Genomic DNA, 24,525 nt, shown 5'->3' with positions numbered 1-24,525 from the left:
TATATAAGTAGTGCAAGAGCACAATCAGGGATAAGAAATTGTGCAATGAGAAGCCATGATGGGGAGCTGCAAATTAACCACAGAGTAGACAGAAAAACAAAACATTTTATTTCATGTGCAATACACAATATATATTCACAACAGATAACACCTTTAGGTCTCCCCTCCACCTCCAATGGACATTACCACACACTAGCTGAATGTTGATACGTAGCTTGGGGGCAATTCTACACAGCTATTATAGAGCGATGTTTGCAGTAAAGCCACCATTTTAGCAGGCCCAGGCATGTAGGAAGAAGAAGGGTTAATGGCTGCTGCTTAGGGAGTGGGGGTTGATGGCATTGATTGCTCAGGATGTTGACAGCACTTCTCCAATTTGATAGTTGGGCTGTTATTAGATAAAGAGGCTTGTTCTGAATAAAGCCCTCATGTGATTTGTACTTCCAACAGGATATTAGAAGAAGCCACTAAAAAAAGGAAACTCAATTGTATTCAAAATCAACTTGAGGTTGAGTTTAGACTATAATGTGGAAAAAAAAAAACAAAAACTGTTGAGGACTGTTGGCAGTTCAAAATGCAGTGCATACCATTGTGTTAAAAATGTTGAATAGATGATAGGGCTGGGCATATGGTGATAGAGTGTGATATATATGGGGATGATATGAAATTTGTAATATTGTCATATACTTGTGCATGCACCGAGTTGATTTTCCTACAAGTTGTGAGAGGAGACAGACAGAGATTGTGGCTAATTGCTAATGCCTAATGACTTAAACAATGACTGGATGCTCTGAAGAGGCTAAAACTTGATTAATGAAAGGGATAAGATATGAGTGGAAGCAGAACACATGGTTTACAAAGCCAAACAAAAAACTACAAATATTTAAATAACAGCCTTAGGTATACCGTTAATTATATTGAAAAATCAGTCATCAGAAGTCTGTGATAACACTTTTTAGGTCATATCAACCTGCCCACACAGGTGCGTCATAATAATCACTACAACAATTTTCTGTTAACCATCCAGACCAATTTTCTGTTAACCAAATCTTCTAAAGAAGGTCCAACGGTCCAAAGTAGTAGGTTGGCCTCACTCACTACAGCAGTAACTATTAACGTGCCATTTTAAAAGTAGACCATTTTGTTATGCTACACACATTAGACTAAATATTGTCAGTACATTGCATATTATATATATATGTATATATATATATATATATATATATATATATATATATATATATATATATATATATATATATATATACACACATGCATATATATATATATATACACATGCATATATATATATATATATATATATACACATGCATATATATACACATGCATATATATACACACATGCATATATATACACATGCATATATATATATATATATATATATATATATAATAATATTGTTCCCTAGGCCCTGCACTGTGGCTTGTAGAAAACATGAGCTCTGTTACAGCAGATCTGCCTGAGCACAGTTGTTTTGTCACCTCACAGTGTGATCCTACATGGACTAAACAAGACCTAATGAAGAGAGGCACGTGTCGGCCATATTAAAGCCCAGTTAGACGTGAGCTACAACTCTAACCCCTGTCGTCCCACTCTCAGCTACTGTCATAGCTGTGTGTGTGTGACCCGGCCCACACAACCCCGTGCTGCAGATCAAGTCCCTGGGGCCGCAGCCATTGAACACAAGTCCAAAATCAATAGACCTGGATGTGCAAACACAGGGAAGTCCCCCCAGCCCCTTTCGGACGCAATCTCACAGCTCACGTCAATACTCATCATCCTCAGTCATCTCATGCAGTGCCAGGGAAACTGAGAAGAGGGCAGCAGGCTGGCTCCAGACACATGTGGCACCATCTTGGATCCCACTGAGTGGTCACCAAGAATTTGTATACACAAACACCTTTTCTTATTGATTACAAAATATGCACATTCAAGCAATATCTCTATAGCAACTGAAAGCAGCAAGTCAGGGCTAAACTGCAGCGTTGTCATCCCTGAAGGAGCCCAGTGGCAAATTCAGCAAAGAGGAGACATAAGACATTCCAGTCACAGGACCTCACAATAATGGGAGAGCCCACTCATCCCACAGGTACTCTTAACATCTTATTCCTGCTCTAATCTTTTTAGCCAAATTGCTGCCTGTCAAAACAGTTCAGAGGAGGAAATCTATTGAACAGACATAACAGCAGTAATTTAATCACAATCAAGCCCTGCAGCAAAAATGAGGAGCAGAGCCAACTAGAGCAATAAAACAGGAAGCACCTCAGCTATTTTTTGTCAAAAGTTTTTAAATCCAATATTACTCTTCTGTTTTTGTTTACGAGATAATCCTTCCATAAGCTGTCAAGGAAAGCGAATCTGCTTCCTATCCTTGGGTCTTTAGAAACATCGTGGGGGGTAGCCATTTTGTAATCCATATCAAATAATTGAGGCCTTGATCTCTCTGCGGGAATCCAAGCAACATTTATGGTGCCTTTTACTGCGGGGGAGGGGCTGATGGAGGAGTGGGCGTGAGAGGTGGGAGTTCAGCTCAGCGTATGGCGGCCTTTATCTGTTAACTACTGTAAAGGATCTCATGGTGAGCTGGCCCATACACTACGTCCGACAAAGACTGGCTAATCGTGATTCCATGTGCAACTAGTAAATCTTACAGCCACTTCAGAACATATGGTAGAGTTACTGCATCCAGACTGATCCCATGTTGATTCCTCTGCCCTTTATTAAGACTTACTGTACTGTAAGGTATAAAAGAAACTAGCACAGAGGAGACTAGAACTGGGGCATGATCATGTTTGAAGGTCCAGTCATGTCAAAGAGCTCAAAGAGAGAAGTCTCCCTTTTTGGGGGGGATATAATGGGCGAGACAAAAGGGGATAAACGTCCAGAGGTGAGACGTGTCAGTACCTGCCCTGGCTTTGGTTGTGCACCTCTTAACAGGCCACTGAAAAACAGGCCCCAGGGCAAAAAGACCACCCCTCCCTCCATTAATCACTCCAATTACAAAGCAGCAGCAAAAATACGCAACTAACAATGGGTCACAAAATGTATAGGCTTGAAAACAGACAAACTACTTGTTGTGTACTGACATGTTATATTCCCTATTGCTAAAGGAGGAAAGAAAGATTGGAGCCTTATTGTAATATACAGAGAGGCCCACGACTCAAAGAAAAAGGGGTGGATCTGAAAAGTTATAGTTTCTAGGCAAACACGTCTGCGGCAACTAGTAAGTCTGGTTTGCCAAATAAACTGACTACATTTGTTCAGCTCCGGCCCCTTCACCAAGACACCACATTCCACAGGCAGAGGCCCATCCCCCATTACACTAGCTGGCCCCTTTCGCTGCCTCACACAAATGCAACGTTTATAGGCTGCTGTGGCCAGAAGTTCACACTCATTGGTTCAAAGACCCTTTCACAGGGAGAGCAAACATTTTAGTGGATCACATCTGTGCCACTGCATACAGTACTCCATGGGTTAACCCTTTCCTTCACCATTGGTAGGTAGTTTCACATGCCAACTATAGATTTGAATAGGCCTTGAATCTATGGGCCCCTTACATGCAATTGCATTTCAAGCCATTAGATTTACTTTGAGAAATGAAGATGGGGAACCAGCTCTCAGTTACACAACCCAAGTACTATCAAATTAATATGTGATACAAATACCTTAATGTAAAATCCAAAATAGGCGCATTCAAGTTGAAGATATTGACATTTCTCAAAGGGTCAAAAGAGTTAGCTAAAAATACCTTGCATATCTCACATCTCTCAAAGAGCTAGAATCCACTTCACCTCCATGTTAATGGCAGCTGGAGACATCGCACAGGCCTGATAGGCCTCTGCTCACACTCTCATTACACTGACAGAACCAGGAACTTGATATGCTCACAATCAACAAAAGCCTGTGCTACTATTAGAACATATCCCAGTTAATTACACAGGGGCAACGGCAGATGCAACAATGGCCACAGTCAGTTGGATAAATGACTACGTCTGGCATATGGCAGTTGAGCACTCTCAGGCTAAAAATGTCCCATTGTAATCGGGGTGTGCTGCATGAGAGAAGTTAGTGTTATGACTGCCCGTCGAAATCAGCAGTATCAAATGTTCAAACCATAAGCGCAATTCACAGCTTTCTGAAGAGTCTAATCGATAGGGAGCAATTTGACTGTTCAGTGCAATAGGTATCTGTTTCCTCTCAGCTAGCGTTAAGTGTGCAGGGGCATTCCACCTCTGACAGACCAGTACCCCCCAGGGACACAGGCCGGGATGGTGCAACCAGTCACGCATCTGGAGATTACCTCTAGGGTCCACCAAGTCACCAAGTCTCTACTTGACAAACCCAAGAGAGTAGAATGTACCCTACAACCTATAAGGAAAATTATTGCATAAGATAAGAATTCTTTATATACTGAAATAATAAAACCCATATGGGTGACCTTGAGAGTTTAGTTCTGAAGCACAGAGTGAACAACTAGAAGATAATGAAATGTAAGATAATTAATTCCTCATATTTCTTGCCATTGCACAATCTACCATGACAGCCTTAAAATGTTTTTGTACTGCACTGTGATAAAAATGTGATTATTTGTAATTAGCTCTATTATACACTACCTGGTCAAAATCAGGTATAACAACTCACAACCACAAACAATTCCACAATGACTGCATGCTCATCAAAAAGAACTAAATGAGCAGGTGATTTCTATAGATGATTTTCCGCCATGATGGCAAAGGCATATTTCAAGATGACAATGCCAGGATTCATCAGGGTCATACTGTGAACGACTGGTTCAGGGAGCATGAGACATCATTTTCACACATAGTTTGGCCAGAGGTCTGGACTCTGCATGATCACAACCTTTATTTTCACACAGAGATGGGAGGATTGTCTATAAAGACCTTGCAGTTCTCGTGTGAGAATCGGACTGTTTAGAATAAATTGTAGTAGCCTAAGAGTTGAAGAGAAGAGGCATAATGCTGCAGTTCGAACACAGAAGTTTATTTACCATCAATATAGGACCCAGAACAGGTAAAGGTTCTAGCCAATACATCTCATTCTCATGAGTTAGTCTTTCACTATTTGAGCCAGATGAAACCTGGCATGTTATATACTTGTGTGAGCAGGGAAGAAAGACAATTTATTGATGAAAGAAGTTCCTGGTTGTCCATATTGCTCTTTAAATAAGCTGTTCTCCCCATTTTCCAACTTGTACTCTTATTGATCATTTTAAGTGGTGAGGTTGTACTTCTCTAACATGAAGTGTACTGTATGTCACCTTCACTACATAAGGTGAGGGTGAAAATGCATTTGCCAGGCAAATTTTAGTATGTAGTCAAAGCAAATAATTAAACTTGAAGGAATAATAACAATTACTACCCTTTGGTACATTCAAGAAATGGTGTAAACTGATGTTAAATGTAGACATGGTGGACTAGTATAGTATCAGGGTTAGTCATCAGGCATGACTCCTGATTTCATTAGCGTTTGAATAAGAGCCTGGACCATGAGTTCATGTTGTGCAGAGTTTTATTGCAGCAGCCACACATTCCTCACACAAATGCTCTAAGCACACATCCTGTGTGTGCTATAGAGTGGAGCGTCCTCAGGTTTTCTAATCACATTTATTTAGGGCAGGAAAACCTGAGATGTCTTTGTTTGACCAGATGGTTGGCTAATCAAGGCTGGTTGAACTGGGGGTTGGGGCATCCTAAATCTGCCACTACCATTATTAAACCATGTTAACCATGAGATGAAGGCACAGAAAACATGAATTATGATTACATTCAACATTCTCTGGTGTTAATGCTTCTGTGCCATTCTTCAATCATTTACCAGGGCTGCTTTTGTAATAATTGTCTGCAGTTGACATGGTCCATAGTACTATTCACGATTTGATTGTCTATTAACCAGATCTTCTACAGATTAGCAAAAAAGTTACCTTTTTAATAAAGTTTTTATTTTAGCATTTTGGAATTCCTAATGTTTTATCAGCACCATATAGATACCGATTACATAAATGGGAGTACATGCAAACTGAGCTCTGTACATGTGAACACATTCACATAGCCATAAGAAAAATATGACCCCAGGAGCAGATGTAAATGAATCACTCTACTACAAAATGGACTTTGTGCAGGACCACTGGAATAAGTGCTTCTACTCATGTTTATGTGGGTTTGCAGTATTCATACAGGCTTGATCTGGGTGATACTGAAATAAGTCAAGATTTTCAAACATAAATGGCAAGTGAACACTGAGGGAAGTCAAGACTTCCAGAGACTGGCACTGAAATGTGTATTGCAATATAACTTGAAAAGCAGCCAACTATATGTAATCTGCTAAAGACATTGTTACACAAATGTGATCTGAGCAAGCACTGTGGTCAAACACTACTACTCCAGCAGCAGCAGCCGAGACTTTGGAGGAAGTACAAGTATTTCTTTGGCAGAAAATGAAAGGGAAGCCTCCTCCACAGCTTTCATCTTGTACTCTCATGGCTTTGTGCCATGTCAACTGCTGTGTTTATCCAAGAGCCTTGACACAGTGGCCCAGTTAGCACCTACAGATCTGACACTAGCCTGGAGCTCAGCCAAGCTGTGGCAGCAGACAGCCAAGAACAGCCACTAACAATAGACAAGTCTTACTGCTTAGCTCCACACCTCCTCAGCGCAGGCCAGCCCATTCGGAAAAAGACTGGGGATAAACAGTCCTAAAAGAAACTTAAATATCAAAAAGTGCAAAATAAATAAAGAAACAGACTTAGGCAAGATGAAGCCATAGCACAGATCTGCCAGAAATGCTACATCCCTAACACCAGCATTGTGCAATCAGCTACGACAGGAGTTATCTTAAGTCAGAACGTTTTTACATGCACAGAATACTGTACAATCTTTATCCAATAGTGTCTGATTGTAAGAGTGTGGAGTTTGCTTATTCTTCGTGTGCCTACATAGATTTCCAGCAGGTGCGCCAGTTTCCCCAAAAAGCATGTACAATAGAAGGCCCCTCTCTGAGGGCAGGAGCCCCGGAAATAAGATTCTAAATCAGTGGGACCATCCTGATTAAATAAATGTGCGCCCCTTTTCAATTTACAAACAGACCCAACCCCTGAACCCAAAGCAGGGAACTGCATGCCGCCATTAACCCTACCAAAACAGCTCCAAGAAGAACCAATCTGTGAAGTACTGGACTTACTTTACTATGAGGTGTACCCATTTGTTTAGTTTGGAATAAGGATCCGTCTGCCCTCCCATAAATGCCAGCTACTCAATGTGTATAATTATGGACAGTCAAAGCCACTCTTGCTCATGTATGTCACATTAGTCACACACAGAGTCTGGCTAGCTGCTGCAGTGCAAGCTCGACCTTTCATACCGTGCAAGGTCAGACTGGCATTGTTGCCTTGTCCACATTGGCCTATATATGGTTATTGTATTGTATAAAACAAATGTAGTCAACCTATAGAAAAACTTAAGGACTTGGCTCTGAAGTGTCAAATGACCTTGGCTCCATTTTCAGCAGCTGCCAAAGGTGTTGGTGGATGTCTTTGTTTCATTTGGCCATTCCCCGCTCTGTGTTTGCCTTCATTAAAGAGCAGGTGTTGAGATATGCTGAGTGGGAGTGGCTCAGGAGGACGAATAGAAGTGGTGGGGACGGGGGCTTGTGGTTTCACTACCAACTGATCAAATTACAGCAGGCCTCAGTAGCTCAGTTTCCATTAGATGCACAGAAGCCAACTCTCCAGGGATGATTTGGGGAAAAAGTGTGGCAACTCTAATGGACAGCCATCATTTGCATTTAAATTGGTGAACTTTTCTGTTTACAATTCAACAAGATAGAAAATAGCCTCCAGTGACATTGTGCATACAAGGTAATCTAAACTGCTTATTTGCATCAACAAGGACATTTTGTCAGACACATCAAACTGAGGAGATATATTAGACTTTTAAAAACTGATCACATTTGTTGCTGAAAAGGTGAGTGAAGGTGGATGAAGAATATGCTCTGAGGGAGAGAACATGAAACCAAATCAGTGAAGTGTTCAGATAATGCGCAGGAAGGAAGTGTCCCCTTTTCTTTAATATTTCATCAAACTGAAACTTTACTTGTGCGACAGTCATTTCATTCAGAAGTTTTAACTGAACAAATGCATCCTGCTCACGTGCAGAGAGCAGCAGGCCTGTCAGTGAGTCAGCGAGTGTTTTTTCTGGACCAGGCCACGGTGCTGGTCGGTGTGTGTGGGGGTGGGGGGCATCCTCCTGTCAGCCTACAACAGATGTGGCCTTAGCAGCAGACAAATAAAAAAGTGTCTCTGCCTGCACCATAGGCATCATCCTGCTCCTCCCTCCCAGGCCCTTTGGCTTTTTACAGCCCTGGCCACACAATCAAATGGAGTAAAAGATCACCAATCAGACGGTCCAACTACAGCATGGACATGCACCCCAGCAGCCCCCCTCCACCTTGTGTCTCTTGTTGGGAGCCCCCGGTGGGAATGTTCACTGTTTGAAGAGTTAACTCTTTAATTCCGTCTGGAATGTTTCCTCTGGGTGGGGCACTGTAGTGCATTTAGCCAGACCGCTATCCCGTCTTCTTCCCTGCATCTCCTCCCCCTCTCATTCCCACCTCATCTCCTTACTAAATTCAATACCTCTATTTTGGGGCCAGGGGAATCTTCCACACATTGGTGTTAGGCGTACGTCAGCACAAAATAGATATTTGTCAAAGCACACATGATTATAGCTAACCCATGCCTCAAATCAATCCGAGGTTGCCATTTGGTTGTGAAGGTTCTATAAATATACAGGTCAGTCACATGCACTTGTCACACTGTTTAAATGAAGTTTCCACAAACATAATATGAAAGTATAGTGTCTGTGAGCATGCCATATTCTAAACATTATGGTACATCATTTGCCGTACCATATGGACAAAATGAATATTAATTCATAACTCATTATTATTACAATGATTTTTGATACATCTCCCAACTCTAGCAATATTGTTTGAAAATAGTATTAAAAGTAAGGAATTAAAGTATTGATCCTTTTAGTAAGCCTAATACATATTAATGCATACAGGCAGATAGCAGAAATTTGGCAATAAGATTAACCATTTAGTGTTGGGTGCATTCATCACCAATGTCATTAGTAATAGAATTTTGGAGGCATGAGGTCAACTGGATGACAAAGGTTGCAGTATCACCCTAAGTGAATTATACTGTAACAAAATAAATTGCTTGAAATTATATTAAATATATAAATGTTATTATAACCTTTAAACACCATTTTATAAAAATATGTTGTGATGTTGTGTGTTGTTGTCGCTTTCTGAATGAATTTAAAAACAGATCCTACTTCTCACCTCATCCATAATACCAGTCAGTCAACATTAACTGTTTGGAACAAACAAAATCTTCTTGATAACTGTGGAGCTTCTTGTCATGAGCAGCCTTTTGAATTATTGCTCATCTAATTGATCTCCATTTGCCGGGTCAGAATGTAACTGCAATCTTATTACATCAGCATAACAGGAAGTCCAGTAAACGGAATAAGACTAAGTACACCATTTAAAACCCACTGACAGTTATTGCATAGGAAGCACCTACATTATATTTCAAAGAGCATAAACTAGGTCAGGGTGTTGTATGTGAAAAAACAACAAAAAAGCAGTACTTAAGGGTAAGCTAGGGGCATTAACTCTATTTACTCTTTTAGTCTGTTTTATCCAACATCACATGAAACACTATTTTGGATTACTTAAGTTTTATTTATCATAAAAGAACATTAAGCAAAGCCAAAAAATAGCTTGTGAAAAAAGCTCACACACAATACTTATCGATCTGTGCTGCAGCTGTGCATCTCCCACTTCCTGGCTGATGTGTTGCTGGGACGACAGCTAAATTATGCAACAGCGCTCTCTGAACAGACAGGCTTCAGGGCCACAGCAGCCAAAGAGGATCAAGGATGCCCAATGATGCTAGACTCCACACAAGACTCTAGGCTACAATGTCTTTTTTGTCCTTGTTGAACTTAGAAGGGAAGTACATCTGTGAAACAAGCGGGGGCACTCAGAAATTCTATATTCAAAAATAAACGAAGTGGACGAACCATGTACTATCTACAATCAAATTACATTAGCATATGCTTACAGAGAGAAAAAAATCTGTCAACAATTCAAGTTACCTTACAAATAAGAGGGTACAGGTACTTCAGTAAAACTAGGTTGAAAATTACACTTTTCTGTTAAGTTACTTCCTTCTTAATAATACTGTGCAATCACTTGGATTTTGATCAAACCATGATCAAGTTGTTTGAAGATCAAGTTGATCAGTTTTATGCAGTTTAATCAACAGTCTATCAAACAATCCTGTGGCAAAAGCAAGACGTTTGGAGAGGTGTTTAAATCGTAGCAATCTATCTATAGTGTTCAAGCTTAAAATGCAGCAGTTGACTTGTCCTACAATAAATCTGGTCCAAGTGCCCAACCCAACACATGATTACACACCTGACAGAGATTCAATAACTTTCTCTTCAGACTTACATTGTGATGACAGGTGTCCATCGATCTTGTGTAGGTTTGTCATCTCTACCATTACAAACAAATACTGCCATGCAAATTAAGACTTGCCCTGCCTTTGTCTCCATGCTGTCACTTGTGTCACAGAAACAAAAAGCTTTGGATATATTTTTTCACTAAAATTGACTGTACTTAGAAATCACCTGTGGAACAAACTGATCCTACTTGATTTGCGACATTGTTGATTCTATGCAGCCAAGGCAAATTAGACAATCTGCATAGTGCTGCCTTGATTAAACATCTATTAATCACATGAGGAATGGAGAGGTCTTGGACATGTGTGTGGGGGAGTGGAGGGTATGGAGGGGGGCGGATTACAGGGGTCATGCAGCCTCTGTCCCACTGCGGCAGAGGCCAGAGTGCCGGGACCGGCCTGCTGTCTGTCCTCCACGCGACGCTTTTGTCCATCCACTTGTTTGACAATTATTTACTTTGCTGTTTAGTGCAGGGCCGAGGTCACATCACATACATCACTGACACAAAACCATCGGTTCGTCACGTCAATCCTCCTCTTTGGACATGCACATCCCATCACTGTCATACGCACACGTCATTCTGAAGGGGCTAGTCAGACAAGTGTCCTTGGGCTGGTTTATTTTATTTATTTTTTACAGAAACATGAGATTTTGTTGGCGATTCAAACTGACACAAAGCAAAGTGTATTATGTTACTGTAAAAGTATGATATGTTTGTTACTTATAAAATGTGACCAAAATCCCAGATCACCGTTTACGTTTTTTAGAGCATAATAAATGTTCTCTCTCCCTCCATTATTATGGGGGGGCAGTATTTGTGGCATCTGTCAGACTTGTTTCTGGCCTCTCAAAGACAATGACATGCAAAAAAAAAAACAGTTCCCCTGCCTGAACTGTCCCCCTCCCCCTACAGCGGTGCAACCTGAAACTGCCTGAAGAGATGAGCCGTCATTAAATACTGCAGAGCTGACATAATGACAGGAAAGATAAAAGAGAGGAAACAAAAAGGCCAGACCAATTCTCGTCCTATAATGCCTCCCCCAACCCCCAGGCACAGCCCACCTCTCCTAATAAAAGACACCAGACCATAGATAGGCACTGGTCAGCTACAATTTATGCTCTTATATTGTTTGACTAAAACTGGACAACAGCATTATTGCAACCTGAACTGGCAACATGGTAGTGATGTGGCAGTGGCAGTAAATTGCTGTTCAGTTGTTAAGTCAGAATAGTGCAACATAGAAACAATCATGTGGATCCAAGCATTTATGAACCACACAAAAAATGACAGTGCTATGCACTCTTCACCAATTTCTTCTGCTACATAACTTAGATCTTATGTCTCTATCATTACATGTGTAAACTGTCCACAGCTAAATTTGGAAATGTGGCCAAGAGAAACACCATTCAAAGACATCTGCCTTTAAATAGACAGTAATAAAATCTAGACATATGATAGTCCAGCACCTTTGGCTCACTGATCAAGCTCAGATATGTCCCCTGACACTGCCCACTCTTGTGCAACCCAGGCTTTTTATATCACTCTCAAGGTGCTGAGCTCTCCTTAACACTTTCTGTCCCAGACAACTTTGAGTAGAGCTCGGCCGGGTTCCCAGTTGGCACACAGTTCTCTGTAATGCTCTCTGAGGCAATATTTACCTTTGAAGAAAAGTGCACTTGGCACAGTGCCGAAGTGTTCGGGGTGGGGGGTGAATGAGGCTGCTACTGTGTACTACATCTAACCTAGCCACCCACCCCAAATCCTCGTGCTGACCCGGCCAAACCACCCACATCCTTACAGCGGCTGCTGCACGCTGCCTGACTCTACTACCTGGACCACAGCCAAACCAGAGCCTGAGCAAAGTGCCAAGAGCGACTGGGAACAAGAGACACACTCTCATACACACACACACACACACACACACACAATCTGTGCACGGAATGGGAGAAGTAGTGAACGTGAGGCTGGCTCTTTGCCAGGGCTCACTTACAAGGATTTTTTTGTCTCAAAAGCCAATTGGCGGTCAACTCTCTGCAGAGAATTGAGGACTCTCACAATGATATCACAGGGAAGTTTTCTGCCATGATTTAAATGAAGCACGTGCTCAGAGCAGCAGGTGGCTGCAATGCATAAAACTACAGGGGCATATTTAACACAGATATTAGCAGATTTTGGGCACTCTAAAAAAAAAAAAAAAAAAAGGACAGACATATGCAGGAATGCATACATGACAAAAAGCCAAAAGCATTAGAATGAATAACAAACCTGTCTGAAGTGATCGTCAAAGCCCCAGTCGGCCTGGCCGTTAGGAGATGTGGCAGAATGGGCCCCAGCAGGAGACAGGCCTTCGTCCGGTTCTTGCTTGACCCTGACAGGTGGTGATGCCACCCTCTGTGGGACTGATGCAGAGTAGCTGCCAAAGGAGCGTGCTGGGATGCGGGAGGCACTCTGCTGTAGAGCCAGGGTTTGCTTGCGAAGGAACTCCAGTCCACTGGCACTGCCCTCATCGTCGCTGCCCTCATCCCCCTCCATCATTTCAGTGTCGTCATCGTCTTCCCCAGAATCTCTGCCCCTGTCCTCATCATCCTCACGCTCTGAATCCACACTGCTCTGATTGGACATCCGTGGAGGTAACCCGCCACCCGGAACCCCTCCGGCCATGCCTTTGCCCATGAAGCCGGCCCCAGACGCCCGGGCCGCAGCCAGGATGGCCTGTTGGGCAGCGACCTGCTGTGCATACATGATGTGGGCCTCTCGCAACTTCCTCTCCTTGCGCTCCATTTCCAGACGGGCCTGCTGCTGGCGCTGGAGCTGCTCCATCACTGCCTCTAGCTTCATCCCTCCTGTGGAAGTGCTCTGAGGAAAGGCCACACCAGACTCCTGAGACATACTGGGCTGTGGGCACAAAGCAATCAGTCATATTGCCTGCCAACCGTCCAGATTAAATGCATAATGATTCAATAAGACTCCATGAATTTAATACACAACTTTAATCAAACCCACCAATCAACTCCCATATGCATCAAAATGTACAATAACCTGGCAGTATACAAAACAATACAAAACATACATACATAAATTAAATAAACACATAACTGAAATAAAAATTTATATATATATATATATATATATATATATATATATATATATTACAATCACTTACATAAAATGAACTATTTATCAAAATTGAACAATTTGTTCGTGCTCGTACACTATTAATGCTTCATATATTCTAGTCATATTTTAAAGATATCCAAAAGTGGAAATGTGCATTTACTCAAGAAAATCCACAACAACCAACACTAAGCATTTTAATAACTAATAATAACTTTTGGCTCTTGCACATAAACAGAAATGTAACATAACCGTGTCGCTTGTGGAGAAAATCTAACAAATAATAGCAGCAATGACAGAAAGCGCAAAGTAATCAAACCACAGCATAATAAAAAGAGATGGTGCTTCAAAAAGTATTTTAATGAGTAAACCATTCACTCGCGTCAACACTGTAGGCTTTAAAGAGGATGACAAGCTACACAAACTGTAAGAAATAACCACATTAATGCAGTAGGTTCAAATAGGTGACATTTTTATGTAAAGGATGTAAATTGGTAAAAAGTTATGTAGTTTGTAAACTAGGTCAACTTTTGTAAATACATTAAAATGTACAATATCTAAAGCATAAACACTGTAAAAAGTTCCATTACCATGCCACGATGTCAAAATGGGTCTTGTGGATTTGTCTGCTAGGAAATACAGGCTAATTAGTTAGCTAACAATTTCCAGTAAATACCCTCGATAAGTCTTCGTCTTTGGAAGATTTGCAAGCTTCTCGTAGACAGTGTACAAAGGTTTAGAGGCAAAGCGCCAGCACCACTCACCATTTGCGCCTTACTACTGCCGGAATTGTCCACCATCCCTCCTTCCTTGGCTTTATCCTGCTTCTTCCCTCGTTTCTGGCACTCGTTCAAACACTTGTAAACACACGGACGCGGGCGCACACGGCGAGAGGTGTAGTGTGCGCGAGGAGGGACTGCGCACGGCCACGGTACGGGTACGCGCTCCTCTCCGCGAGATTACCCAACTCTCGAGTTTGGCAGGCGATTTAACCTGGCCGTTGTCTTTTGATTAGTAAACGAGATGAAATAATAAATGCCCAGATCTCATATCTCTGAAGGCGCTGAGGTAACTCCCTTTACTCGTTTTTTTCCGCTGCTTCAATTGACACCCCCCCCACATGGCGTACAGCAGCATAGGGCCCGCCCAGCCACAGCAACAAGTCTCACCAGCCTGTTATTTCAATTTTACCATGCTTTCAGGAGCTTGTTTTACTTGTCAGATCTAGCAAGCTTCATTTATAACTTTTATCAGAGATTGTATTTTGTTTAAAGTCTAAATGCACAAAAACGCAAGCTCCTACATACTGTATATCAACTAATAATTGTGTGCGCATGTCATAAATTTGGCAAATAAAATAACATTCAGTAACAATCATTTAATTTGTAACACTAATATAATACAAAAATGGCTTTAAAATAAAAATAAAATAAAAATACTGAACGCAATCGTGTTAATTGCTGCTGAAGCCATAATAGTTAGTCAGAACTTAGGCATTATACACTGCCCTCTGGTGGAATCTATTCAACTCTAAATTTGTGCACAAAACAGTAACATAAATAATGTGTTTTATTTAAGAACTATAGTGAATAGTACAAGAAAATAATGAGCACAAGCAGATTGAAATGTTTTATTTTACACTTATATAACAATGTGTATACAGTTTGTCACAGATTGTCCCAGTAGTTGCATAGTACAGCTGTGTAAAAGAGTTTTTTAGAGTCACACTATGCAATGTCTGAACTTGGGTGAACACTTTACTTCTTATCAATTTGCATCTGAACACAAAATGTAGCTTTCCATTTGTTTTTACACAAATCATTATTTATTCTGACACAGCTTTAAGGCGTTCTTAGAGATACACTTATCATAATTCATACAATAATTATTCTATCAATCTATGTGATTGATTTCATTGTCGGTTTGGAGTAACAATACATACAAAGCAATTTTGAGAAAAAGTCCAGTAAAAGTGGTCTTTACATTCTGCAAAAAAAAAAACAAAACAAAAGAGCATACTACAATAACAATAAATAAATACTTAAATATAAAGATTTACGTGTTAACATTTTTAAAATTAGGTTTAAAAAAAAACATTTTTGGTCTTACATGTGTGAAAAAAAAAAAAATGAATTTGCCATGTCAATAACATACTTAAGAGGTACATTTAGTAGTTAAATTTAGAGAACTAATGGATGGAAAAATTAAAGTTTACAGTTGGCTAATGCATAAATGATGAACAAAAAGTGCTGTGAGGTATAGTGACAACAATTGCAATTTGTTGATATTAATGAACAGAACACTTACATTAGCAGTTGCTATATAACACTTTGGTTAGTCAGTACAAAACTAAAACTGCAACCTCAATAAAACATGGATCACATCTGATTTGTTCCTTTCACACATAGTGCAGATGTGTTCATGGAGAGGGACAGACAGTAACCAGTCTTCAGTTGGTCAACGGGGCCCAAAAGCAAACACACTGAGAAGACACCGTTAGTACTTTTTGCAGCTGTATAAAAATAGGGGTCACAGTGGATAAGGCTTGCTCTTATACTTGTCCATGTCCATTGTGCAATTACACTAGGTTATACAAAGTCCTGTTATCATAAACATTTTGGCTTCAGAGATGGAGGTCCTAGAAATGTGGGCCTCACAGAAAATATGAAGACCGGGCAATAGCACCAGCTTCACTGCATGGAGCAGGACGGCCCTTCAGAACAACAACACAAAGAAGAACCCATGGCTTTGGGGGGGATAAGGTCCAAATCTTCATCATCTGGAATCTCATCGAGATTATAACCATCCTTAAGCAGCTGTTTACTTAGATCAGGGTGAACCTGCAGAGCAGAAATGCCATAATAGCCCAATTATAATCTAAAGCTAACATAACAAATATCACCACATAACAAATATCACCACATAACAGAACTGACAACCCCAGAGGGTTTTTCCCCCCACAAACATAAATTTATTGAATAGATTTCTTCTAACAAAAGAAGTTCTCAATAAGAGTTATCTTACCTCAGCTGAAGAATATCCTGAGGAATAATGTTCAAAATCAATTTCTTCATCACTAGCAACAGAAACGGTGGGTTATTTCAAGAAGAAAAGCAGAACTCAAAGTTGTAACAGAATGCCACAATTGTAATATATTATTTCACACAACTAAATTGTTTGCTTTAGGAATGGGTGATAAATTAGTGTTTATAGTGGCTGTAATTCATGGTCGACTAAAGACATGCCCTGTGCATCAGTTAATCTCTAGATATACAGAGAAGTACTAGTAAAAATAACCTTTGAAAAGTGAAGGGAAAAGGCAGATTACACTATCCAAAACTTTAGCTAACTCACTTCATTCCTTTTCCGCACGGTTGTGGTCTATAAATCCCCATAATTCTCATAAAACAATTAGTTGACTAAAAAAAAAAGGTCAACTAACTAATTAAAACAACATTCACAGATTAATCAAGTAAGTCATGTATTTCTAGAGAAATACATTAGACCTTTATTTGCACTTTTTAGTGTACTTGCGATCTGCCTTAAATCTCCAGAAGAGGTTGACATTTAGTTCAGACCAACTAGTGGCCTAAAAAATGTGTATAAAGTTTAATTTAAACACTTTACTACAAAGAGGACACTGCAAAAAAACATGACAACAAAGCTCTCTTATGCAGTTTCAACAACAGGGTTCTGGATAAATTTGGAATAAATAAAATTTATATAATTTGGGGAAATAATAAAAATTAAAGACTGCAACCAATGATCAAACATATCAGCAAAGCTTATTTTTGCAAAATAAAAGAGAAATATATCTAAAGAATTGACTTGACGTTAACATGATCAACAAGTATGATAAATAATATTTATTAACAGAGTAAATACATTTTGTTATTTTTACAAAAAGGGAAAAGTTAATTTGTGAACTTAAGTTTAGTTCAATTGTGGCATGGCATGGATTTAAAAGTATTGCTATTAGCAAATATAAGTTATCTGCCACAGCAGCAAGACAAATATTGGATATAGCATCAGCTGAAAAAAAACCAAAAACAAAACTGAACCATCTCTAGAGTGCCATCTATAGGTCATATTCATATATAGCCAATAGTAGGGCATTCTTATCAAGATGGAGCACTGCACTGTCGCTGATCCACAATGTTTCACATCAGGCTGGTGTATGTTTAATTTGGGCGTCACCTTAAACCACAAATTGAAGTGGAACCCCTGGTCTCAGAGTGTTGCAGCCAAAGCACAGCAAAGAATTTTCTGTTTTAAAAAAAATCTCATCTTTAATATGGAGTAAAAGCTACTGTACATGTTTGATCAAAATTGTTTCTGTCTTGTGGGATGGTTTGAGAAAAGCACAAAAAAATATATCTGTTTTGATTCATCCCACAAGCTGTAAAACTAAGACTCCTGAACTCAACTTGCTTGCTATCTTTGCATGTTTCTGTATGGGTTATGAAATGTAAGTGAAGCCAGCCATGAGAATTCACTGCAGAGTTAATGTGCACAAAAAGAGAAAACTGAAATATCACACGGCCATAAGTATTCAGACACTTTGAGATGGTTCTACACCTTCATTGGTCCAGCTGTGTTTGATTAAACTGATTGAACTTGATTAGGAAGGCCATACACCTGTCTATATAAGACCTTGTAGTGCAAGTCCAAGCAGATAGAAATGGGGGAAATGCCATTGAGCTGTAGAAGGGACCAAATGGTTCTGGTTTATTGGACTAGTCTGCAAGGACATAGTAAAAGTCATCCAGGGCTGAGCGTGTTAAAACCATGTCAGGAAAAAGAAAAGGCAAACTTCACCAGCTTTGGGTGGGTGGCAGAGGGTATGGTGCAAGGGGCAGGAATAGCCCATTTGGAATTAAGTCCTACAGTCCCGATCGCTGGGGTGCCTCCGTGGTTGCTTAAGGAACCTGTAGTAGATTTAGGACTCCTGGGGAGGAAGTGTAGTAGTGCGGGAGTTGATGAGTATATCTGTGAAAAGTACTCTGAACATTTAATAATGTTTACTGATGCTTCAAAGCTGGCGAATGGGAAGGTGGGTATATCATATGTTATTCCAGATATAGGTGTTGCAGTTAAAAAGAGGACAAGTGACAATGTGGCTGTTTATACAGGAGAGTTGCTGGCAATACTCTTGGCATTGAGTTGGGTGGAGGAGAATGGGCCAAAGCAGAATGTGATCGCTTCAGACTCAAGCAGTGCAGTGACAAGTGTTAAAACATTCAAGTCAGAGACAAGACATAATTTGGGAAGTAGGGCAAATACTGGAAAGAATAAACAGACAAAAGAAATATGTAATTTTCATGTGGGTTCCAGTACATATAGGGGTGGAAGGGAATGAGCAGGTGGATAAGTGGGCAAAAGGAGGAGCTGTAAAGGAGGAGGTAGATTTCCCAGTAAAATATAGTAAATCAGAAATTAAAACAATTATTAAAGATAGGGTAAGAAAACAATGGCAGAGTAAATGGGATTCATGCCCTAAGGGCCAGTTTTATTACAATCTGCAGGGAAGAGTCGAGGGTAAAACAGCAGAATGGGGTTGCAAGAACCAGGAGGAGGAGGATGTGTTGGCAAGATTGAGGCTGGGTGACACAAGACTAAATAGCACACTTAAAATTATAGAAAAGCATGAAACGGGGGAGTGTGGACAATATATGATTACATGTTCAAGAGTCTCCTGATAGCTACAATAATCAAAGTATCAGTTGCAACGTAGAATTTTAAAAGATGGACTTCATCAGAATAGTATTCATTGCGAATTAAAAGACATTTTGCAAGGATTTAAACAAGACTGTGTACTCAAAGCAGTAACAAAGTATCTTATCTCCACCAAACTGATAAAGAGGGTATAGAAAGACTATTGGGGTCGTCCCGACCCACACTCCATACCTGATGGTGGTGGGAATGCACCATTTTCAGTTGCGTGCCAACCGCCATAAAACACTACTAGAAGAAGAAGAAGTAGTCAGAGCAGATCAGAATCATGAGGTCAAAGGGACTGCCTGAAGAGCTCAGAGACAGAATTGTGGCAAAAATTCTGCTGCACGTTCCTAAGAGCACAGTGGCTTTCATAATCCTTAAATGGAAGATGTTTGGGATGACCGGAACTCTTCCTAGAGCTGGCTGTCTGGCCAAACTGAGCAATTGGAGGAGAAGAGCCTTGGTGAGAGAGACAAAGAAGAACCCAAAGATCACTGTGCCTGAGCTCCATAGATGCAGTCGGGAGATGGGAGAAAGTTCTAGAAAGTCAACCATCACTGCAGCCCTCCACCAGTCAGGGCTTCATGGCAGAGTGGCCCGACAGAAGCCTCTCCTCAGTGCAAGACACATGAAAGCCCGCATGGAGTTTGATTTAAAAAAAAAACATCTGAAGGCTTCCAAGATGGTGAGCAATAAGATTCCCTAGTCTGATGAGACCAAGATGGAACTTTCTGGCCTTAATTCTAAGCGGTATATGCGGAGAAAACCATGCACTGCTCATCACCTGTTCAATATAGTCCCAACAGTGAAGCACGGTGGTAGCAGCATCATGCTGTGGGGGTGTTTTTCAGCTGCAGGGACAGGATGCCTGGTTGCAATCGAAGGAAAGATGAATGCAGCCAAGTACAGAGATATCCTGGAGGAAAAACCTTCTCCAGAGTGCTCAGGACCTCAGACTAGGCTGAAGATTCACCTTCCAACAAGACAATGACTCTAAGCACACAGCTAAAATAAGGAGTGGCTTCAGAACAACTCCGTAACTGTTCTTGAATGGCCCAGCCAGAGCCCTGACTTAAACCCAATGGAGAATCTCTGGAGAGAAATGAAAATGGCTGTCCACCACACTCACCAGGAGAGGATCCCCAAATCCAGGTGTGAAAAACTTGTTGAATCATTCCCAAAAAGACTCTGTATGGCTGTATTAGCTCAAAAGTGTTTCTACTAAATACTGATCAAAGGGTATGAATACTTATGGATGTGTGATATTCAATTTTTCTTTTATAATTCTGCAAAAAATTTCAACAATTTTGTGTTTCTCTGTCAATATGGGGTGCTATGTGTACATTAATGACCTAAAAAAATAACTTAAATAATTTTAGCAAATGGCTGTAATATAACAGTGAAAAATTTAAGAGGGTCTGAATACTTTCTGTACCCACTGTGTGTGTGTGTATTATAGATCTAAAGCACAGTATTCATACCTGTCAGACTCCAGAGCAACCAAGGTCTCTTCTGCATGCTGACTCAAAGCAGTATAACCTTTGTTATACTTCATTTTTCTACACAAGAAAATAGCATACATGCCTTTAACAAACACACTCCCTTGTTTCTTCAAGACATTTACTTCCTTCACAAACTTCCTCAACTTACCTCTTACCACTTTGTCTCGGCTGATGTAAAACTGGAGGTCCTGGTGAGAGAGCCTTCTTTTTCAGAGCTTTCCTTGCCATCTCCCTGTGCTTCTCTACAGATACAAAAACATACACCGTATAACTTGAAATATCTTCACAATACTTGATCATTTTTGCAACTTATGTCCTTTTTAGAGATCTGTAATCTGAATCAAGAAAGCCATTTAAAAATGAACAAGGTGGCCCATTAAGCAATAGCAAGTGAAAATTATGTTTTGATTAGACTGATCAAATATAAAGATCAGAATCTGAACTAAAATGTAAAAAATATGACTTAGCATAGAAATCAGGCTATTTTGTTGTATTGTGCTAAATAGTTTGCCAGTATATTTGAACCCAAGTGCAAATTATACACGCTAATTGCTTACGGAGTTTGTGATGGATTGCTGGAGCTCTTGACATAATGTAGGGTCCTCTTTTTTCCATTGGCCGTATATTTACTTCGGTATTCTTAGGTCTTGTGCTGCTACTGGGGCCCTGTGGAAACCAGCACATACAAAATTCTAGTTGTCAACACAATTGTTTTGGCACATTTTATTGTATTTTTATGTATTGGATTAGTTTAATGTAGCTTTTGATAATTAATGAATGAGCACTATCACATGTCTAACTATACACAGATATGCAATGTTTGTCATAAAACGTATGTATAAAATAAACCATCAATAATACACCAACTTTCTAAAGCAGGCTAACTATATATATATATACTGTATCGCTTTAGAGCATTGTACATCCATATAATCTAGCTGAAGAAATGTAACAGCATCCACGGGGCTAGGTTAGCCTCCTAGCTAATGTTTACACTTAGGTTAGCCGCTGACAGTACCGTCGAAACTTGAGCCTTCGGTAACGCCTCCAGGAGGTTGTCTTTCTCGGGCTCCTCTAAAATATCGTTCATCATCCTTACGGTAGTTGTCAACATTCAACCCAAAACACACCCATTATAAAAGGTATCTCATCGGCTTTAGTCAGCTATCAGCTGCCTCCTGCATTGCTAAGGAAGATACAGCGCGAGTGGGCTCCTTGAAGGACCAAACTTCCGGTCCCGGATATTCCAAAATAAAGGCCGAGTCAATTCACATTCAAGTCTGATAACAGCATCTTTACGTTACATCCTAACCATCCCACAAAGACATGTATACAGATCTACATTAAGGACGTGAAGACAGTAGTAGATGGTTATAAAATATGCTGCATTTTGTAGCCCCTTCTCTGCTCTCAAGCAGTCAAGTCCTTCACAGAGGTGACTTATAACAGGACCAGTAAACTGATCCAGATGGAGAATATTGGGCAAAAACATTATAAAGCTTGGGGTTGTGTTGTCACCTCAAGAATGATAGGTAGCCTAATGTTACACCAATTAAGGTACTAAATACTAAACTTGGTATACACTGAAAAGTATAGTGTAAAAAAGTATTCATCAGTAGTTCTCCAGCAATTTATCAGGTTGCTCAATGCTGTTTTTTGTTTTTGTTTTATTTAGGCTAATATATCCCTATAAGTTTTTAACCTTCCATTGGTGTTCAATCTTGGGCTCTATAGGAACATTTTCCACCCTCTGTTTAACTAAAATGTTAAATATTAGTTTTGCAGATTCAATACAAAATGTCCCACAACATATATTGCATTCATATTACATATGTATACTAATTCTCAGCTTTGTAAGCTGTAGTCTTTAACTAAAAAGTTGTTAGAAAAAGTTCAGCTGCTTCAGGAGCTGAACATTTAACAACTCTGAGTTTATACAACCAAATAGACAAAGACCTCAGACAAATTACATACTGGTAATTTTATTAGGTCCATATTTTGTACAACATAGGGCATGGACGTAATATTATATGCAGCACAACAGGACAATATCAGGTAGCTTTATCCATTTACACATCTTTTACCTAGGGAAGACAAAAAATATTTACAAATCTCAACACTCTTGCTATGATCTATACTATGATCATATGACATGGTGCCTCACCATGATGGTTTAAAGTCTGTCCATCCCCAACTCTTCTGGTGTTGAAATGCCAAGTTCTGTAAGAGTAGGTTTCAATTCCTGGATCAGATAAGGATAGATATCTTTGTGGGGTCCTGCTTTGTCCTGGAGAAATAAATAACAGTGTTCTTTTTAAAAAAAAATGTGTGTAATGTGTTCAGAAAAAAAATTTCTTCATGCTGACTCGTATATCTAGCAGGCCAAGAAGGCCTTGCTTTTAAACTAGACAACAATACTATTCCTCTCATTCAAACACCTACTTTACCTTAATGGCCTCCAAGATTCGAATAGCACTAGCCATGTCATTGAGTCGTCGACAAGCTCTCAGTGCAGAGTCCAGGATCTTCGCCTCAGGTACCAGGTCATATCCAATCAGTGTGTTCATTCCTTACAACCAAAATGACTATTAAAAAGATAGAACAAGGAGTGAAACAATGAATCATAAATTCTGAGTAACAGTCACCTTTCTTCAGCTCCCATGCATCAATGTCTGGTTTACTGAAGTATGTTACCCAGCGAGCATCAAATTCTTCATCACTCTCAACTTTACCATGAGAGTAACATCTGGTAGCAACAGGAGCTGTGAAAAACAAGACTTTAGACATTAGGCTTTGGATCATTCTTGAACTTGTAACTTTATTATTAGCTAAAGTTGCAACTGACTGGTCCCAAAATGCCAGTGAATAAAAGAGAAGTGTAAAAATGTTCCATTATAAAATATAATGTAAAAATGTTCTATTATCGCCACAAATATTAAATGCATTGTTGCCATTTTGATGAACACACATGCATTTCCTTGAATTTTGAGCCATGAATCACTGAGGAAGTGTAAATACAAACCGTCGGGTATTCAACGGTGCGTCTACTTTTATAAAGGGTCACTCGCAAGGTCGAGACGATTTACTAATATTTAAGTGCCTACAAAACTAGATATTCGGCTATGCGGTTTGTCTTCACGCTAGTTAAACTTGGATACAGTAGCAAATACTCAAGTCAATGTCACCCTACTTCACCCCAGTTCACCCAAGGTTCCTTGACACACGTACACCTGATAGCTTAGCTCCTGAGCTAGCACATCAACCTTTTCATTTAAGAACACATTTGATACATTTTGAACATTTATACAGCGTTTTTACCTAAACGACACTGTTGTGACCGTGCCAAACTCCTTGCTCCTGTAGCCGACAGTCGGAACACGGCTCGGAACATTTCCCCACAATGGTGCAAACCCGTCCCGCTAGCAGCGACCGCAGAATGACTGAACTTAGCGGACAAACGAGGCGGATGTCACGTGGTCCTTTCAAAGTTAGTGTCAAAGCAAAATAAAAATAAAAAATATGTTTATTGTTTGTTTTTTGTTTTTTTTTAATATATCACTGTCAGATAAAAGTTGTAAATTAATTCATCAAGCTAAAATTAAGATAGTAATTATT

The 24,525-nt window shown here is 40.0% G+C and overlaps 3 protein-coding genes across 4 annotated transcripts in view; all 3 read right to left on the bottom strand.

Annotated features, from left to right (window-relative positions):
• Positions 1–14,839, bottom strand: part of LOC117392318 (AT-rich interactive domain-containing protein 3B-like) — a 34,853-nt gene extending 20,014 nt beyond the window's left edge. Inside the window, exons 1-2 of one of the 2 annotated variants that reach the window (XM_033990381.2) lie at positions 14,455–14,839; positions 12,842–13,471 (exon numbers count right to left, since the gene is read on the bottom strand). In XM_033990381.2, coding sequence (XP_033846272.1) covers positions 12,842–13,471; positions 14,455–14,490 — 666 coding nt within the window. In that variant the 5' untranslated portion in view covers positions 14,491–14,839. The remainder of the gene's footprint in view (positions 1–12,841; positions 13,472–14,454) is intronic. The other variant, XM_055230363.1, reaches the window with a different exon arrangement.
• Positions 14,840–15,306: 467 nt separating this feature from the next.
• On the bottom strand, positions 15,307–22,153 carry fam219b (family with sequence similarity 219 member B). Its single transcript, XM_033990413.2, has 6 exons — positions 21,929–22,153; positions 21,468–21,576; positions 21,059–21,152; positions 20,890–20,967; positions 16,715–16,766; positions 15,307–16,530 (listed from the first exon to the last, which is right to left on the bottom strand). Exons 1-6 carry the CDS (start codon positions 22,022–22,024, stop codon positions 16,381–16,383), a joined length of 579 nt encoding a protein of 192 aa, XP_033846304.1. The 5' UTR covers positions 22,025–22,153; the 3' UTR covers positions 15,307–16,380.
• Positions 22,154–22,876: 723 nt separating this feature from the next.
• LOC117392369 (cytochrome c oxidase subunit 5A, mitochondrial-like) lies at positions 22,877–24,384 on the bottom strand. The gene is made up of 5 exons (XM_033990424.2): positions 24,229–24,384; positions 23,556–23,672; positions 23,358–23,479; positions 23,075–23,197; positions 22,877–22,994 (listed from the first exon to the last, which is right to left on the bottom strand). Exons 1-4 carry the CDS (start codon positions 24,299–24,301, stop codon positions 23,084–23,086), a joined length of 426 nt encoding a protein of 141 aa, XP_033846315.1. The 5' UTR covers positions 24,302–24,384; the 3' UTR covers positions 22,877–22,994; positions 23,075–23,083.
• Positions 24,385–24,525: the final 141 nt, after the last annotated feature.

The sequence above is a fragment of the Periophthalmus magnuspinnatus genome, chromosome 3 (assembly GCF_009829125.3).
Source record: "Periophthalmus magnuspinnatus isolate fPerMag1 chromosome 3, fPerMag1.2.pri, whole genome shotgun sequence".
Classification (NCBI taxonomy): Eukaryota; Metazoa; Chordata; class Actinopteri; order Gobiiformes; family Gobiidae; genus Periophthalmus; species Periophthalmus magnuspinnatus.
The sequence above is the reverse complement of the archived record's forward strand: the minus strand, read 5'-3'. Positions and strand labels throughout refer to the sequence as shown.